Source organism: Drosophila novamexicana, unplaced genomic scaffold (genome assembly GCF_003285875.2).
Source record: "Drosophila novamexicana strain 15010-1031.04,08,12 unplaced genomic scaffold, DnovRS2.1 tig00004549-arrow-arrow-pilon, whole genome shotgun sequence".
NCBI classification, from domain to species: domain Eukaryota; kingdom Metazoa; phylum Arthropoda; class Insecta; order Diptera; family Drosophilidae; genus Drosophila; species Drosophila novamexicana.
In genome coordinates, this window is record NW_020825047.1 from 1,840,741 (window position 1) to 1,861,605 (window position 20,865).

Below are 20,865 nucleotides of genomic sequence, written 5' to 3' on the forward strand. Positions count from 1 at the left end.
ATGTATATATATATATATCTATATCTATTTTAGAAGCTATATGTCAAGTTTGGTGACTCAAGCTCTTATTATTCACCAAAATTGCCCAAAAAACAGGATATCGATACCGATTTTTATCGATTGCTTAAAAACGGAGTAAGCTATCGATTATCGAACAAACTCGACCTGCACTGGGCCCTAGGAGCACCTACATCTAAAATTTCAAGTCTCTAGCTCTTATAGGTTCTGAGATCCTTGCGTTCATACTTACGGACGGACGGACAGACCGACGGACATGGCTAGATCGACTCGGCTATTTATACTGATCAAGAATATATATACTTCATACTTACATACATTTGGCTTTCGCACAAATACAATATACCCATTTTTAATGGGTTAATAAGAAAATAAGAAAAGGAATTATGTGGCATTCGGACATGGTTATTTAAAAATATAATTACACTGTTGAAAATTTATATTTTCTAAAACATACACGCAATAAAATGATTTATAGGAATTTTATGTGATTTTGCAAATAAAAATATGTTTACTGATTTCTACAACATTTTAGGTAAAAATATCAACTTAAATTTTAATTTTACAAACCATGACTGATTTGCAAATATTTTCTCAATGTAAATTCTTAATATTCTTCGGTCCATCAATGTTTTAATATTTGTAATAGAAAAGTTATACTTTGCAAGGAAAAACAACTTTATCCGAAACGTATCCGTTTTGCGCACACTGTGTGAAACATAGAAAACGCAGATCATGGCTTTTGGCGTAAATATTTGTTTTTAAAATATTCTATATTAGTGCAACATGTTACAGTACATATCGATGAATCGATATCTGAACACGACTGCTGATAACAGAAGCTTTAAATCTTGTTCTCTTTTGAATAAACTACGAAACAGAACAGACGTTGTTTTCTGTACACTAGCCTTTTTCGGTGCGTTGATTGGGATGCCTTCCCTCAACACTTATGTATGGCGGTGCTCCTTCACAAACACAAAAACTTTATTTGCAAGCTATGTAGTAAAAGTAGGGAAGAGTATTCTTATTATATGCTTTCTCACTTTCATTCTACAATACTGCTTTCTCTTGAATTATTGTACATATATCTGCGATAGATAGCTTTGCTAACCATCAAACTGGAAACCTTGCATGCCATTGAGCGCAATATTTTCTTTTGTAATAGCTTTTCACAGATTTAAACGAAGTAAATGTCTCTTTATGTAATTAAGCTCGTAAATTATAAGTTTATAAGTTCTAAATAATAGAGTTGATAGTTTGTAAGTGTACGCCAGGGTGTTTTTATTCCCCGAACACATTATAAAAGTGTAAAAAGGGTAGGATGTTCTTGTGCAAATGTAGCCGAGTCGATCTAGCCATGTCCGTCTATCTGTCCTTCCGTCTGTCCGTCCGTCCGTCCGTCTGTCTGTCCGTCCGTCTGTCCGTTTGTCCGTATGTCTGAACGTAAGGATCTTATACCCTATTAAAGCTGGAGACTTAAAATTGTGGGCCCTACTAGTGCCTTGCAGAACAAGTTTTTTTTTCTGATATTCGATAACTTGCCCCGTTTCCAAGTAATCGATAAAAATAGATGTCGAAATTTATTTTGAGCAAATTTTTTAAATTTAAATGCAGTTTTGGAGAATATAAAACTATTCTATATCTCAAGAAGATATACTGTTGTAAATTTCATCCAGATCGGTTAAGAAACACACAAGTTTAAAAAACGTGTTTCCTTTGGTGTTATTATTTCTCCTTATGAAATTGTTAATGAGTTACTATATTCAAATCTGTGTAACTAATCAATCTAAGATTTAACCTCCAAAAGTACATTTTTCAAATAATGCTCAAATCCAGCACTTTGTTGTCGATTTTTATCGATAATGTTCAAAATGGCAAATTTTTGGCTCTTACATCTTATAAGATATACATGTCCATACATACTTATTACCGATCTGACGTAACAGCAGTCGAACTTCGTTCTAAATACTTGCTTGCATAAAATTCGAAATGTCGTCAATATCTTGCAATTATATATGCTTGCAAGGTTATCCTTAATCTTCGGTACCCCGAAGATGACTATTCTTATTGTTTAAATTATTATAACCTATAATTTGGTATTATCTTATTGATTTATTTCAGGTTACCTATTTGGATGAAATGTATCAGTGCATCAGTAACCCATATTTATGTTTAGCTTCTTACGGAGGGCCTGTAGATCCAGCGATTGCATTAGGAGGGTTTCTGAAGCCAGGGGAACAACTTACAGGCACTACAAAATATGAGCAGGCTGATGCTTTAATTTTAACATTTTTAGTTAAAAACCACCATGACAAAGGGAAATTAGTACATGCATTAGAATGGGAAAAATCGTTTGTTGAGTTTATGATAAACTATATAGAAAATAACAAAAGTGAGTCAATGGATATAGCATTCACAACTGAGCGGTCTATTGAGGATGAATTAAATAGAGAGTCCCAGTCGGACGTATTAACCGTATTAGTTTCATATATTATTATGTTTATTTATATCGCCATATCCCTTGGACATGTGCAAGAACTAAAAAGATCACTGATTGACAGTAAAATTACGCTAGGCATTGGCGGTGTTATCATAGTCTTAGCGTCAGTAGTCTCTTCTATAGGTATTTTCGGATATATTGGGGTACCAGCCACTTTAATTATTGTGGAAGTAATACCATTTTTGGTACTGGCAGTTGGAGTTGACAATATTTTTATTCTAGTTCAGACTTTCCAAAGAGATCAGCGTAGAACTAATGAAACGACAGAACAGCAAGTTGGGCGGGTTCTAGGACGAGTAGGCCCAAGCATGTTATTAACATCTGTAAGTGAAAGCTGTTGTTTTTTTCTTGGTAGCCTATCTGACATGCCTGCAGTAAAAGCTTTTGCGCTGTACGCTGGTGCTGCTTTACTAATAGATTTTATATTACAAATAACATGTTTTATCGGATTGTTCACGCTGGACATAAAACGAAAAGACGAAAATCGTTTAGATATTTGCTGTTTTATAAAATGTAAAAAGTCAGATATAGTGCACAATAATGAAGGGCTTTTATACAAATTTTTTAGAAGTGTCTACGTTCCATTTCTCATGAAAAAGGCTGTTAGAGTAACTGTAATGATTTTATCTTTTGGATGTCTTTGTGCTAGTATTGCCTTTGTTCCAAAAATTGATATCGGACTTGATCAAGAATTGGCAATGCCTGAAGATAGTTTTGTTTTACATTATTTTAAGTCTTTAAACGAACATCTTAATATTGGCCCCCCAGTATATTTTGTACTTAAGGGAGATATAAATTATTCAAATAGTTCTAATCAGAATTTAGTATGTTCAGGACGATATTGCAATGATGACAGTGTTTTAACGCAACTTTACTTAGCTAGCCGACGATCAAACTTAACTTATATTGCTCGCCCTGCATCAAGTTGGATTGACGATTATTTTGATTGGGCCTTGTCAACAAGTTGTTGCAAGTATAATCCGAAGAATGGCAGCTTCTGTCCTCATCAAGGTAAGAATATTTAAATACTCGTTATTATAGGCAGACAGTAACCGGTGATGTCCACTCTAATTTAATAATTATTGGCAGACAGTAACCGGTGATGTCCACTCTAATTTAAAAATTTTATTACGCAAGTGGCTAATACAAAAGCATAAAACTAAAGCATTAATTGCAAAAAAAAAGAGCAATAAGATGTAAAAGAGATTAAAATATATGCATAAAAATAGTGGTCGAACAATCGCGACATGTTAAACGTATGTGTACTCTTAAGCTTAATCTGACTCTCGACTTATTTTTACAAAATTAAATGAAAATAAACAAAGACCCTCTAGTCGGTAGTTCTCGACTAGCAGATACCCTAAGCCGTCCTCTACCAACACCAAATGCAGCTCGCGCTATAAGCTTTAGCAGTAATGAAAATTAATTTTAAAAAATAGTTCCTTCATGCTTGTAACAGACGACACTTCTCTACTCAACAGCCAAACCAACAACTAATTGCTACCTAAAAAAAAATTTTTAAATAGCAGCCTATACACACACCACAGAAAACAATACAATCGCAATTAAAATACTGTTGATATAATTCAATAAAGACGCGCGTGAAAGTGTTGTGTATATGTATACAGAAATTTTTGCAACTTGCGCTAGCTGCTTTCACGTGGCCAGCCAAAACATGTTTTTTTTAATAGCACATAGAATAATGGTAGCGGGGTGGTGTCGATAGCTATAAAATTAAAGATACTTGATATATATACTATTTTAGACTCTACCTGTCAAGTTTGGTGGCTCTAACTCTAAAAACCTAAGAGACTTGTTCAAAATACAGGATTTCGGAATCGATTATGATCGATTACGTGGCAACGGGAAAAGTTGTCGATTATCGGAAACAAACTCATACTGCGCGGGCGCTAGAAGGACCTACGTTCCAAATGTCAACTATATAGCTATTATAGGTTTTGAGTTCCTTGCGTTTATACATACAGACAGATGGACGGATACTTATTACATACAATTTCACAAATATATTATACCCCTTCAGATTCAGGGTATAACAAGTATAACAAGATCCCGACTAAAGGATACCCTGAATCCTCTTCTACCAACACTAAATGCAGCTCGCGCTACGAGCTCGTTTGCCTTAGCACTAATAAAAAAATTGTTTACTGTGCTGCTTTTTTAATCCCGTTTTTATCTAAGACTCAATTGTTGGCGTGGATGTTGAGTAAGTGCAGTTGCAAATGGTGTGGTCTGTCACGAGTTCAAGTTGCATCTAGGAAATACTTTTTATTTTATTTATTTTTATTACTGCTGAAGCAAACACGCGCATAGCGCGAGATGCATTTGGTGTTTGTAAAACATTGTTCAGGGTATCCTCCAGCCGGAAACTCCAGACTAGAGCCTCTTTTTATATGGGTATAAGGGTATATTGTATTTGTGCAAAATTCAAATGTATTTAAGGAAGAGGAAGAGGCATCTCCGACCCCATAAAGTATATATATTCTTGATTAGCATCAATATGCGAGTTGATCTTGCCATGTCCGTCCGTCCGACCGTCCGTCCGTCCATATGTATGAACACAAGGATCTCAGAACCTATAAGAGCTAGACTCTTGAAATTTTACATGTAGGTGCTCCTAGTGCCTGCGCAGATAGAGTTTGTTTCCGATAATCGATAACTTACTCAGTTTCTAAGCAATCGATATCGATATCCTGTTTTTTGGGCAACTTTGGTAAATAATAAGAGCCAGCGTCACCAAACTTGACATATAGCTTCTAAAATAGAATATATATATGCGTTTGATGTTGGAAGAAGAGGGTTCAGGGTTATCCCTAGTCGGGAGCTCCCGACTAGAAACTCTTACTTGTTATATCCTGAACCCATTGAAAATGGTTAAAAAAAAGCGTATATTGTATTTGTGCAAATTTATGTACAGGCAGAAGGAAGTATCTCCGACCACATAAAATGCATGTATTCTTGATAAGCCCCAATAGCCGAGTCGATCTAGCAATGCCCGTCTGTCTATCTATCCGTATGTATGAACGCAAGGATCTCAGAACCTATATGAGCTAAAGACTTGAAATTAGATGTAGGTCCCCTAGTCCATGCGCAGATTGAGTTTGATTCCGATAATCGATTATTTACTCCGTTTCTAAGCAATCGAAAAAAATCAATATCGAAATCCTGTTTATTGAACAAATTGGGTAAATAATAAAAGCTAGCTATCGCCACCTCCCCGCAACTACCACAATGCTATAAATCAAGTTAATAACCCAATGTGTATTGCCTACCAATCAATTTAAGCTACAATTTTAATGCAATTTACTTTTTGAGAATACACAAATATTCTATGGTATAATAAGATATACTGTGGGAAATTTCATTAAGATCGGTCAAGAAACACACAAAAGTTATGTGTTTTGCCCACGAGCTTGCGGCAGCTAGCGCAAATTTCTTGGTAATTTTAGATGTAGGTGCTCCTAGTAACTGCGCAGATCGAGTTTGTTTCCGATAATCGATAACTTACTCAGTTTCTAAGCAATCGATATCGATATCCTGTTTTTTAGGCAATTTTGGTAAATAATAAGAGCTAGCGTCACCAAACTTGACATATAGCTTCTAAAATAGAATATATATATGCATTTGATGTTGGAAGAAGAGGGTTCAGGGTAACCCCTAGTCGAGAGCTCCCGACTAGAAACTCTTACTTGTTATATCCTGAACCCATTGAAAATGGTTAAAAAAAAGCGTATATTGTATTTGTGCAAATTTATGTACAGGCAGAAGGAAGTATCTCCGACCACATAAAGTGCATGTATTCTTGATAAGCCCCAATAGCCGAGTCGATCTAGCAATGTCCGTCTGTCTATCTATCCGTATGTATGGACGCAAGGATCTCAGAACCTATATGAGCTAAAGACTTGAAATTAGATGTAGGTCCCCTAGTCCATGCGCAGATTGAGTTTGATTCCGATAATCGATTATTTACTCCGTTTCTAAGCAATCGATAAAAATCAATATCGAAATCCTGTTTATTGAGCAAATTGGGTAAATAATAAAAATATAAATCAAGTTAATAACCCAATGTGTATTGCCTACCAATCAATTTAAGCTACAATTTTAATGCAATTTACTTTTTGAGAATACACAAATATTCTATGGTATAATAAGATATACTGTGGGAAATTTCATTAAGATCGGTCAAGAAACACACAAAAGTTATGTGTTTTGCCCACGAGCTTGCGGCAGCTAGCGCAAATTTCAAGAATTCTATCAACTGCATTGCAATTGCTATTATTTTCTGTGCTGCTATTTTTATTCGTTTTTTCTTATTAAGGCGCAATTGATGGCGTTGTTGTTGAGTAGAGGTGGTTGCAAGTGGTGCGGTCTGTTGCGAGTTCGAGTCCTAACGAGAAAAAAATTTTTTTTTTTTGGTTGGTGTCGCTGTTGAGTAGAGTTAGCAGCAAATTATGTGATTAGTTGCCAGCTCGAATTCTGCCAATTTTTCCTTTTTTTTTTTTATTTACTTATTTATCTTCATTACTACAAACGAGCGTGTAGAACGAGCTTAATTTGGTATTGGTATAAGAGGATTCAGGGTATTCCCTAGACGGGAGCTCCCGATTAGAACCTCTTACTTATTTTATATTCACTTTAAGACAAAAAATTTTTTCCTGCCATTTGTATAAATTAAACACCTGCTCATACAGCGCACTTTGCAATCTTATTAAAGTAATATTGTTGTTTGAGTGTCAACGAAATTGAAAACGTTACATGCGTAGATCTTAATAAGGTATTAATAATGCACAGAAACTATTAGAAATATGGCAGCTACATTATAAAATGGTCCCATCCGGCCGGTTCCGACATATGTATTGCCTGTAACTGATTGATTGACCTATGGTTAGTTTAAAGACGATAGCTGTAAAACTAAAAAGCATGACTTTATCAACTCATTTGTTAATGCTGATCTAGAAAATATATACTTTCTGTGGTCGTTGATGACTCCTTCTATGCAATACACAATCATGACTAAATAATACTGTTTTACGCCAATTTATCTAAGTTGCGGATGAAATTTACAAAAACGTTGAAACTCATATTCATGAAGTTTTTATCTAGGGATTTGAAAATTAATTTGAAGTTAATCGGAGAAAACTTAAAAACTACGCCCACTAAATCCAAAAAACAGAATCTTGGATGAAGCTTAAAGGTCCTTCATCCATCAAATCTTTAACCCCTATTTCCACCAAGAAGGAAATGTGTGAACACCCTCAATAATATTTAAAAAAGAATTTGATGCCGACTAAATGGTAAACAAAATAGTTTCATAAAATCGATTTTAGAGAATTTTCCATACTTGCGTGCACCTCTACGTCATAAGGTCACTAATTAGACGGACAGCCAGTGAGTCAGGCAGTCATAAATAACAGTATAAAGGGGTTGTTTGACTATCAAGAGTTCTGGATATGCGTCGCTGAAAAACCAATATTAAACATTTTTAATGGGTTCAGGGTATAAAAACGATCAACCAAACTAAACTTTTCTTTGACAGTTAAACGAAACGGTCCACAATAACAGACAAAATAATCACAATTTATTTTAATAAGAGTTTAAATGATTATAATAAAATGAAATGGGGAAAGTCGACGTTCGTCCGTATGAACGAGTCGATCTGAATATTTTTAAACGTCGTTCCTCCTAGTGCCTGCGCTAAATAAGTTTGTTTCCGTTAATCAATAAATATAGATTTTGAATTCAAGTTTTTTGAGTTAATCTCATAGGTTTTAAGATCCATATTTGATATGTAGCTTCTAGAACAGTATATATATACAGGTGAAGGGCTCCCCTCCACCCCATAGGTACAAATTAAATAATGTGTTTGCAGCTAGCAGTAGTGTATAGGTTTCTATACACATACACACCATACCTGTTATGTTTCATAGCAAAATTGCTGGCTTGACAAAAGAAAAAAACGCAAAAAAAAAGAAGATTGGTTAAGGAACACAGAATTTATTAAAGAAAACGTTATTATGCCTAAGAAAATTGAAAAAATTGTCTGCACCTATACATACATTCAGGCGCGTCTTTATTTTATTCTATAAACTTCATTGCAATTGCGATTATCTGTGTTTTGTGTGTGTACCGTTATTTTAATTCGTTTTTTCCCTTTGGAAATAAGTTTTTGGTATGGCTGTCGTGTAGAGGCGGTAGCTAGTAGACCAGTCAGTTGCAGATTGTGTCCACTTGAGGAACCTTTTTTTTACCAAAGTTATAATGAAGTCTGGACAATTGACCAGTTTATCCAAGCTTATAAGAAGTTATACAGATGCAACTGGAAGATTAAATATTGTTGTTTACTATTACAGCTAGCTTAATACCGCGTCGGATAAATTGGCAATCTCTGTAGAGTTATATATTTTAATTTTAATTTAAATATTTTAGCATTTTTAAATAATAATCAAGACATCATGCCATTAGTTTTATTTGTGGATACAGCATACCAGAAGTCCAATCAGAAATTAATAAACAGATTGACAAACTGATAAATGATGGAATCGTAAAACCATAGCTGTAGAAATATAAAATATCACTTTGGCTTACCAAATTTTATGAAAAAGTAATGGTTACTTAGTAGTATCGCTATATCAATAAAAACAGTAGCTGTAAAGTTATTTCTTCCAAGATTAGAGATGTATTTGTACAATCAGGCCATTCCCACCTTACGTCTGGAGTTCACTAGATTAATCTTAACAAGAAGTCGAATAACGTCATTTTTATTAGCCGTAAGGCTTCACTCTATCGTCTATGAAAGCGTAGTATACCTTACTCTTACACTGCAGGAGGAGTTACGATCTATTGAACAAGTAGACAGTGGCCTGGATGTGCAGCCTTAATGTCAGTCGCTTATCCAGGATGTCGCCCAGATACTTTGCCTCGTGATCCGTCTGCATGACTTCGTCCTTAAGCCATACTAGTGGCACCTCACCCCTGCGTAGATTGTAGGTTCTTCGTATGCCATAGGGATATGAGTGAAAACCCTGTGAACTTGATCAATAGCGCTATGTCCTAACCTAGAGCCAAATTGATGGTCCTGGATGATATTTTGAAGATGCACAAGCTAAACAAGCCTCCCAAAATCCTTTGAGCGCAAAGGGAGAAGACTGATTGTCCGATTTGACACAGGGTCATCCTTCGGCTGGTCAGGCTTATGGACCATCTGAATACTCGCCAGCCGCTAACTGTCCGGAATGTAGTCGATCGTTAGTATTTCATTATAGGTGAATTCAAAAAAATGATCGCTTGCTTCAGCGCAGCCTTCAAAGTGGTGAGGCATATCTTATCATGCCGCGGGAATTTTTACCTCGGCAGTTGTTGGACCACGTCGGTCACCTCTTACACTCGCATAGGTATAATCAGCAATTCCATCCACAGTAGGCTACTCTCGCCTAATCGCCAAGATGTCGTCGTTGGTGGCAATCTCGAGTGCCTGGAAACTATTCTCTAGGTGGTAGGCGACAGTTTCTGCATGCTCCTCCTCTGATAAATAGTCTCGTATCGATCGGTGCATGCCACAGTGGCTGGCGGTTAATGAACCTAGTAGCATTCTACAACGAAAAGACTGAATCACTGGGTACTGAATGACTTCGAGCTTTTGCTCGAAGTGGTCTACTCTCCGCAGCTTAAGCACCACCTTTGGTGGAGGAACGTTGCCACAATGCTTTGAATCGCCTGCGCTGCTGTCTTTAATATATTTCTCTATTCTGACAAAAAAGAGTTAACGTACCTTACGCTGTAATGCTAGGACCCCACTGTTGAGCTGCTTGCTGGACTTTACTAGTCAAAAGGCTCGAAGCTCAGATGGATGGACTTGTCGAGCTTTCTTTGAAAACACTGCTGTGGGCTGTGTACTTACTTTAAAAGGAAGCATAAGGTCATAAGGTCACCACCATGATGCTCCCAGAAGTCTAAGATGGTTATGATCCCATCAGGTGGTCCTTGAAGGCTCGGACTTTCTCTATGGTAGTAAACCGGCCATCTGGCAAACATTGAACCTTTGGGGCTGATATTGCGATTTCTACGCAGTCAGTTCCGTACATTCATATCACTGTCAATACGCACTTTGGGTCCACATAATTGACGTTTAAGCCGTTGAGCTCGGTTCTACAATTGGACTGGTATACTGGTGCCTGCGACCATTTTAGTGTGCCCAGACAGAGTAAGACTGCTGAGAGTGGTAGCCGAGCGCCGGCCTCGACGTCGCTGCGGCTGATGCTTTTTCTTAATATACGTATGCCATTTTAAAATCCTACAGTCCAAATGCATGCATATGCGTTTATGCATGTGCAGAGTGTGCCTCGCTCTCACTTATTGCTCATTGCGCACTTGTGTGCATCTCCTTCCTTCCTTCCTTCCTTGTAAGGGTAAGGGTACCTAAGCGTTGGCATGTGTGCATGATGCATTTTTGGGCCCGCCAAGCACGCACACTTACACACTTGTCTATATGGATGGAAGCATTTATGCGTTTGAGTGCGCGTTGGTTGCCTGCCTGCCTGCCCGACGGAAATTTGACGATTTGAAGTTTTTGGCATTTCTGAATTTCGAGCTCTACACACACACACACATACACACGCTAAAATGTGTGCGAATAAGCTGATCAAGGGTTTGTCGTGAGCCAAAGATATTTTCATCAATGGGTGCGTATATTTGGGCGACGGGCACGGTCTTTGTTTTTTTGACATGCCTGCGGTGGGCTTGCGGCCGCAAAAGGCACAAATGTGTAAGAAGTCAATGAAAAGGGTGGGCGAGGGTGATCGCCCTTGTCGCTCGTTTGCACTTGTCCAAAATTTGTGGTTTATGATTATGCCTGATTGCGGGCATTTTACTCTGCCCGTACCATATGAGACTTCAGATTTATACTTTAAATAAATTCAAACAAGCTTATGGTATACGATTTTACCGGCTGCGACCAAACGAGAAAAGGATCCGGCACACTAATAGCTTCACTTCACTTGTTATGAACGTAAGTAGTGAATTTAGATAGGCCTGCTGCTAAGATATGGCTGGGCAAAATTTAGTGGTTGTGACCACACACTCAGATGGGTCCAGGCTCCCATTATCAAAACATTGGATCGCATTATCACTGTTCCGCTATGTAAGAAACGAGACAATAGTCAGAGACTTAAATACCGACTGGTGTATGGTCTTCCTTATTGCGCAGACAAAGACACCAACCTCCTCATCGCCCGATAGACTATCCTCTTCTACTAAGATGGGCCTGGAAACGGCGTGCAAAGGCGTCCACATTAAAAAATAGGAGATTTACTTCTATTAAAGACTGGCAACGGCTATAGGATAAAAACATACTCTCGGTAAAACATATACATATACCAAATAAGAAAGATAATCTTTTAAAAGCAAAAAAACTCGAAAAAAAATAGAAAAATGGTCAATATGTGGAATAAAATTCATATAACAATTATTCGTATAAAAAGAAACTGATTGGATAATCATTACCATGAGTAGTGCCTTCATCCATAATGGCATGCCAGGATATGCATAGAGTTTTTGAGAAGAGAGAATTTGTCAATGTATGTCAAGAATAAATTTTTTTGTTGGTCGAAAAAACAATGCAGAATGAATGAATGCAACTTCTCTATTTACTACCTGATTAAAAAATCTTTATTCGATGCACTTTACTTCAGGTGTTCCTCGACATAGTTATTTTGGACCATTTATCTTTACTCCTTTTATAAGCGATCTCCCGTCTGTTATATTTTATGCCTATATACTTATGTATGCGGACGATGTGAAACCTATTTTTTTATTCACTGATTCTCTACATCACTCTCAGCTATATGATGATTTGAACGCTATGAAATTTTGGTGTTCAGCTAATCAATTGCATCTAAATTGTTCACAGTGTATGTTTTTGGCATTCAATTTTTCTCTTCCTTATCTTGTCAATTATACAATGGACAATACTCCATAGAAACTTGTTCTTACAGTAAAGCGCCTAGGCGTTCTCTTTGATTCTTAATTCTGTTTCAATCGGCCTATAGCTATCCTCATTAGCTTTGATCTAAGGAGGTCAACAATCCTTTCAAAACCAAACTTCTATAATCTCCTGTGTTTGTCCTATCTTTGAATACTGCTTTTGAATCTGGTCTCCACAGTTTAATAATATCCAGGATTGTATTGACTCAGTTCAGAAGTTATCGCTGCTTTTTGCCTTACGAGGTTTAACTTTGTTTAAATGGAATCTTCGGTTGTCATCATACTCGAAGAATCGAAGAACAATCTTCGGTGTCTTTTCTTCGTCCAGATCTTCCAATAACTATCTGCCCTTATTCATAAATACGTACACAACCGATTACGCTATGCATAACTCATTTCATGTACTTTGTAAAGGTGACAATAATTTGGATCAAATTTTCTCTACCAAATTTTCTCTCCCTTAATAAAATGTTCTTTCTGGATACCTTCACTGACCATACCCAGTTATGAGTAGAGGCAGTACTAGCATATAGACATGCTATAAATTTCCCACACCGGGGTCGGTGATTAGCCATGACTATCTCTTTATCCTATCTTCTGAATACTCTATATGCTAGTATACATTTCCTTACTTTCTTAATAACTTCTTTTTTTTTTCCTATTTTATTTTCTTAAAAAATATAGTAAATTATATTATTATTAATTTTTATTTAAGGATACTATTTCTTCTACTAACACCTTCCTTCTTAGCTGTAGGCTTTTATAACGTCACTGAACTAATAACGAAATAGCTATGAAAATGGTAATAGCTGGCCGGAAGAGAAAATAAAACACCCCATCGAGTCGGTGATGTTTTTAGAAATGTGTGTATTCTAATTAAGGTTTTTAACATTTAATTTATGTATTAAATAATTAGTCAGGCACTTTGTCGACCATTAAAAAATAAATAAGTAATAAAAAATATATTCAAATAGACTTAGAGCTCAATATGGTGCGATCAGAATACAATTTTTAACGGGCGGAAACCCGGTAAAAAGAAATGTCTAAAATTTTTATTCATAAGAAAGGCCCGCAAAATGTATACATTTAGTTAGAGAACACCTGTCTGAACCTAATAAACTGATATCAATTTCTTTATTTTGTTTATTTTAGATACTTCCTGCTCAAACTGCATAATTAAGAAAAATGATTTGCAGCGGCCAGATGAACAAGATTTTGGGAAATATCTACCGTTCTTCTTAAAGGATAATCCGGATGATTCATGTGTTAAAGCAGGCCACGCTGCCTACAGCGGAGCTGTTCGCTATAACTACGCCCAAAAAACTTTAAATGTAGACTCTTCATATTTTATGGCATATCATTCAATTTTAAAATCATCGAGGGACTATTTCCAAGCCCTAGAAGCAGCTAGAAAGATATCTGCTAACATCACGCAAATGTTACGATATAACCTTATATCAAACGGACTACCATTGGACTTAGCTATGCAAGTCGAAGTATTTCCCTATTCAGTATTTTATGTTTTTTATGAACAATATTTAACTATGTGGTCTGACACATTGCAAAGTATAGGAATTTCAATCCTTTCCATTTTCATAGTAACATTCATTTTAATGGGGTTTGATATACATTCCGCTCTTGTTGTAATTATAACTATAACAATGATAATAGTAAACCTTGGGGGTCTCATGTACTACTGGAATATATCTCTCAATGCTGTGTCTTTGGTCAATATTGTGATGGCCATAGGAATATCTGTAGAGTTTTGTTCACATCTTGTGCATAGTTTTTCACTCTCAAAAGAAATTAATCAAGTGAACAGAGCTGCCGATTGCTTATCAAAAATGGGTAGCTCCATATTTTCAGGTATAACGCTTACCAAATTTGCGGGAATATTAGTCCTAGCTTTTGCGAAAAGCCAAATTTTCCAAGTATTTTATTTTCGAATGTACTTCGGTATCGTAGTTATTGGCGCAACACATGGTTTAATCTTTTTGCCTGTTCTACTTAGTTATATTGGTAAGTAATCCTTTTATATTATAATTTTAGTATATATTAGCATATTCGAATATAAACTTGTTCTTTGTATATCCTTGTAGAGGGTATTATTTTCTCCGACCCCAGAAAATATATATTATTCATCAATGTCAACCTACGAGCTGATTAAGCTATGTTCGTATTTGATCGTCTGTTTCTATGTAAACTATTCTCTCAGTTTTAAAACTATTGTAATGTCGGCTTGCAATAATCTGCCTTTTTGTTGCTGGTGTAAAATTGCCGAAAACTAAGCAAGAGAAGATTGCGGAACGGCTGCCTCCTAAGTCCTCCTGCGCACTTCCACAACGCAAAACATTGGCCTTGATAAGGGTATATTCTAAAAAAAATATAAATTTTCGTTAATCGGAGATAGCCAATTTGAACTCTGCCAAATCAGTTAGATGCCGCAAACGCATCCAGCGTCAACCTAATACTCGCTTTCGCCTTACTATTGCTCAAATTACAGGCTTAAAATGTGTCTGATTTGGCTGTGGTCAAGCGATTAAATGGCAACTTTTATTTATTCCGCAAAGTGCAAGTTCCTGAGTTTGACAGCTTAGGTTCTTTAATCAAAAAGGGCTTAAAAGGGATGATAGCAACTGTCTTTACTGTTAAGATAGAGAGTAAGGATCTTGCTGGCGCAGTCAAACCTTTCCGCGTTACCTGTGATGATTATTAGCCTTACAGAGTACTCTTCTCTTCCTATTATTAAGTAACAAGCAACAGTCTAAGCTTAGTCTGAGTTTTAAAAAAATGAAATAAAATAAATAAATAAAATAGATTTTTAATTAGCCAGCATAATGATTAGAGCCCCAATTGACACACATAAAAGCTCCGGGTACTTGACAGAGTCAAGGGTCTCGCTGTCGCAACCTCACGTGGCAATCTTAATTGGCCAAGATCATTTATAAAGGGCTATACATCAACGGATAAGACATAGGAAAAATTTTATGATAGAGGCATAGGTACACTAGCTGCAATACCTTTGTATCAGGTTCATACGAAGAATTTATTATTGGTAGTTTAGTTAATTGATGCTGTAGAAACTACGGCGACAGTTGATATCTTAGTGTTATATAAAATATATCAGCAACGATAAATACAAAGAACAATTGAACCATTTGAGTAATATGCCAAATAGGCATATAAATTGAAAAAAGCGCTAAATTACAACGTATAATAAATAAATCAGTCGACCACACCCAGCAAACATTCAGACGCAAAAATAACCTTGTCGTTTATCATTTTCCAAAGGCTACATTCATCATCGACTGACGGCCTAGTCTTAAATTGCCAAAATTTGTCTCTATCTTACTTAAAGGAAATCTAAAAAAACACATTTGAAATTCCAAAACGACTGTAAATTTTCGTCTGCAACTTATGTCTACTCTCATTAAAAAGTTTAATCAACTTTAATACTATCTTTGTTTTTCATTTTGGCAATAGCCAGAACGTTCCAGATAACATCGGAATATAACGCGAAGGTCGTGACATCGGTATTCCTATCGAATGTTGCTAAATCAAATAACCAACGGTTGCGTAGCCTTAGCGTAGCCTTATCAGCATTATGCAACCTATTGCTAACATTGTACAATAAATCTCTAATTTCCTATTAAATTATTATATCTATGTAAAATATAATCTTCCTTTCCTGTGAAAATTCATATCAGCTCCGCTTCAACTCTTTTGCTCAACTGGGGAGATTACAGCTTAATGAAAAAAGAACAGAATACTGAATACAGTTCAATGCACAATGATAGATCAACAATATTAATAGTTTTTCAATTCATATAAAATTCAAAGGGATGTGTAACCAAAAATACTAAATATCGCTGACATTGGTAGTTAATACTATATATTACTCTAGTGGCAAGGGACAGATCCTATGGACATTCTGCTTGAGGAACCTTGTCTTAGTCTTGAGAGTCATGTCACGCACTGCGCCACCGAATCTGGGAAGTAGTTTCGAGACTCTTCATAGAGTGTCCAGCGGTGTGTTATCTTCTGCAATCAATAACTAGAATGCTAAGCTGAGAAAGCGAGCGCGATCTACTTATGTTTTTGGTTCAGCGCATCCCTCAGTTGGACACTTTTGACTAGAGCACCTTTCCTTGATTATTCTTAAGGCTATCTACATTTTGTTATTGTTTTCTAATAAATTCATGAATATTTTTTCTAACTTTCTCTGAGATAGCTGGACTAATGGTAGGTGGGTCTGCCAAAATTAAGTCAACAGATTTTTCTGACAATATGAGTAGTGTGTTCGCACACTTCTTATTGGATATATTTCTGAAATTTGTGCTGTTTTTCATCTTATTTTCTTTTATATTAGAGTTTTGTGAACTAAGTGTCTTTTCAGCATCAATTGGTAATAGAAAATGACAAAATGTTCATGTAAAGTTCTTGACTTGGATATTTTGGTATAGTGTTTTCTCTTAGATTAATAATACTTGGATGGCGTTCTAGGTATTTAAGGAATTTGTTGTCTTAAAAATGTACTTCATCGTTTGTATTCTTCTGGGGTGTCTATTTCATATAATCGTATATCTCGCCAATTGCAATTTCACTTAATTATTTAGGTGCTCCAAGTTGAGGCAGATGCCCAAGGTTGTCTAAATAAACTTACCAGATTGCAGTTTAAACCTCTAAATAGGTCATTGCAAACAAAAAATCTGTTTTGTCGAGGATCTATCGTAAATTCTTTGATAGTTTGTTATAGTAATATCCTTCATAATGTTGCATCGCTTTATTTTCACCCATTTAAGATAATCTTATTACATTCGCTGGTTTTTTTTTTGTTTTTTATATTCGAATTGCAATCAATTCGATTTAACAAGTTAGTTATATATTTAAAAATATTGAATAAAGCGTAAGTGGAGTTAGTTCTTGAAGCCATATTATTTGATGACATTGTTGATAATTATTCAATTCTAATTTGTTCTCTGTTCTTATCAGTTGTAGTTTACAAAGTTGTTTATTTTGTATGGTTGCGCTTTTATTATTAACAAATGTTAAGAATGACCTACTTTAATGTTATTCTATATTCATATATATTGTTTTTTTTTGTGCTTTTAGCAGTTATTTATATGTGCTAAGCGTTTCTTGTTTAGTTTCTTATATTTTTATTTTTACTATGTGCATTATTCTGTGCACTTTATTGTATTTTATTGTATTCACTATGTGAAGATATCTAATATTGTTTTATTGCATAAACTTATTGAATGCTCTACGGTTTGAGTAGCACTTTCTTCTATTGTGGGCTACACTTTGTAGCCTAATAAGGAACGAGTAATTAGACACGAGAAAGATTTTATCCATTATTGGCCCATGTTCTGTTATGTATATAAAATTATCCATTTCGAAGACAGCTTTGATCATTTGATGTACGAGTTGTACGTATGAAGCTTAAGCTGCGGCATTCTGCATATCGATATGGCAAGATGTTAACATATATCATAACATTATACAATATCTTTTTTAACGGAACATAAATATTAAATGTAATTTTTGGCAAAATTATGAATACACAAATATTTATTGAAAAAATATATATATAATAAATATCTGCTTATCTAAAAAGCATTATAAATAAACTAATTTAAATATTACATTTTTTCATTTTCAGGTGCGCCAAATAATACTAGGCTTGAATCTCACAGCCATGATACCGGTGAGCAGGAAACTTCGTTATCTAGGGCAAGATAATTTTTTTATTTAGTGGTTAGTATTAAAGATAAATAGCGAAATCTTCGAAATCTCTAACATGGGCTCATCCATTTTGGCTGGCCTTTCACAACTTTTTTTGTTGTATGTATTTGTAACAACACTGAAATACAATTTTTTTCTTGAATACAGTATATGTAAACTGGCTAAGGTGTGATAAATTTTAATCGATATTTTATGTAAGTTATTCATTAATGTATGTTCTGCGATGTAACACAATGTTATCTTGGGTAAGTTGCGTTGATCCCGCGCTGCCCTTGATCAAAATATGTTCTCCTTGATCCAGTAATATTACGAAAGATATGTTTTATCGGCAATGCCGGAGCAGTATATTTATTTCGGCGACTTATGTGTTGCGCGCTTCATATAAAACTAAAAACTAGGGGACAAGCAAATTATACAAATACCCTAAGCCTCAATGCATCACGCCATCAAAGCATGGTCGGCAAGCCGACTCAGCATTCCATGCAGTGTCAGCTTACCGCTGCTGGCCGTTCTTAGCGCAGAGCGCTGAACTCAGTTCTGGCGCGTCAGCATTGTTAATACGAAGCTACTTAATTGCTAGGGCAATATATTTATGCTTAGTTGTTAACTACCCCCCCCTCAGGATGATGGCCGTCCTCGGGCATGTCGTATTTGTCAATCGCCTTCTGCATCTGCATGGAGGCTCGTCTTTTCCTTAGCACCAGAAAAAGGAAGAATGAGCCAATTAGTCCGACATTCAGGACCGCGCCAATCGCGAACCAGAATTTAGGCGAGCCAGCCGCAACTACCTCCTCCTTGAAATCTCGAATTGATAGCAAGTTGTTGATGTTCATACGATGCAGGAGTGGTATGCTTAGTGCCGGGTCATGTCCGATGATGTTTAGGAGCGGTGACCTCACGATGCCAGGCTGCTTGCTTAGTGATTTGCGCAGGTTTACAAATTCTGTGCCATTGATAGTTGCAGACCGTTCGAAAGTTATCAGGAAGGTTCCTGAGACGGTTACCTCTGCGTCATCATCTGTTCGGACGCGCGCTGTCGCTTCGTTGATAACCACGACGCCGTCATCTACAGGCATTATCGCTTTCAGGTGGCTAGGTTGAGTGTGGCAGTTGGCGATGTTTCCCGCGTGAAGGGAGCTAGCACAGGTTTCGCGCCGTGCTCGTTCGCAGAAGGTGTTATGCGTAGTTACGGTGCATCCAGTAACTGCAAAGGTATCCTTTTCGCATTCCGCCAACGTGTCTTCGTCGAGTCGCAGAATGGTTTGTTGGTGTGAAACGGGGTAGACGGAGACCTTTTGGCACCTAAACTCAACTTTAGGGTAGGCTATTAATATGTGGATAATATTCTCGGACTGAAGGACCTTGATCTTAGAAGCTTCTATCAAGCTAACTATTGGGGTATCTTGTTCGATAAGTGATTTTAGATCGGTATGATCAAGGATTGTAGGATTTACTATGCTTGCTTTTGCCAACGTTATGGTGAGTACTAAATTTTGAATTTCTGTGTTCAGTATTCTATTTCTTGCCAACAGGGTCTCGAATAAATGAGGAGTGTCAACCAAATCGCCTTTGCGGGAACTGATAATTTTATTGATAGTGTCCGTTAGTCTGTTTATTTGTTTTTGAGTTTCGGAGTTTATTAGTATCTGTTTGGAGTTAGCCTCCACCAACTGCGTCTCTGTAACGCGGATCCTTAAGAAATCTGAAGCATCAGGGGTGCCAGCAACAACCTTCAAGGCAGTGCCTAAGAAATCGAGGCTTCGTGCAAATCTGTGATGCACTTGAAGAACGGACAACAATGTTCTAAGGTGATCTGTATCTACGTCTAGTAGTTTGCGCATATGCGACTGTGGAAAGGAATCGGACAGTCTTTCCGTCTCGTCTATCATACTAACAAATTCGGAAATGTTACTTGAGTGCCTCAAGTAGCTACGTTGATCGAACACCAGTACTTCCCCGTCTAAGACCGGAATGTAGTTGACATGCGAGAAGTCGGTGATCCGAGCATTTACCGCTGCTAGTGCCACAAGCAAAGTGAGTGCAAACCTGAAATGGACGAACAATATAAGACGGTGTTTAAACTCTGAGTTGGCTTACTAGCTAATTGTGGAGGAAAACTTATTTCAGGTTGTCCTTATGGACCACCCTCCCCTTAATGAGGACAGACGTTCCCAGGTCTGCTTCGACCTTTTGTTCTGAGCATAAGGGAGTTAACTTGTTCCCTAGCCTCTTGTTGTTCTTCTGGAACACCTTTTCTCCTACCTCGAAAACGCGGTTTTGTCTGGATGCATTGCACCTTTTGATATTGTCTTGCTGTGCCTTAATTAGCCTGTTTTTGACGTTCCCGCGACGATCAGAAGCTGCTGCATGAACGACCTCAATTGGTTTCTCGAGGGTTACTGAGTGCAAACTTTTGTTGTACTCTATCGTAGCCTTTAAGATTAATTCTGTAGTGTCGCTGATTTTCTTGTCTAACTTGAGGCATCTCGCAATTTCGGTCAGGGTGCTATGAAAGCGCTCCACCTGGCCGTTTGAGGTGCTGTGAAGCGGAGCCGCATTCACAATGCAAATGCCGTAGGCGTTTCGGAGCATCGAAGTGATGGTCT

At 36.7% G+C, this 20,865-nt stretch overlaps 1 protein-coding gene across 1 annotated transcript in view; it reads left to right on the plus strand.

Moving 5' to 3' along the window:
• The window catches only part of LOC115769286 (NPC intracellular cholesterol transporter 1), a 52,219-nt gene extending 33,769 nt beyond the window's left edge, over positions 1-18,450 (plus strand). The window contains exons 10-12 of the mRNA XM_030714009.1: positions 2,140-3,529; positions 13,667-14,533; positions 18,177-18,450. Of these exons, the coding sequence (XP_030569869.1) occupies positions 2,140-3,529; positions 13,667-14,533; positions 18,177-18,256 (2,337 nt within the window). The 3' untranslated portion in view covers positions 18,257-18,450. The remainder of the gene's footprint in view (positions 1-2,139; positions 3,530-13,666; positions 14,534-18,176) is intronic.
• The last annotated feature ends 2,415 nt before the right edge of the window (positions 18,451-20,865 follow it).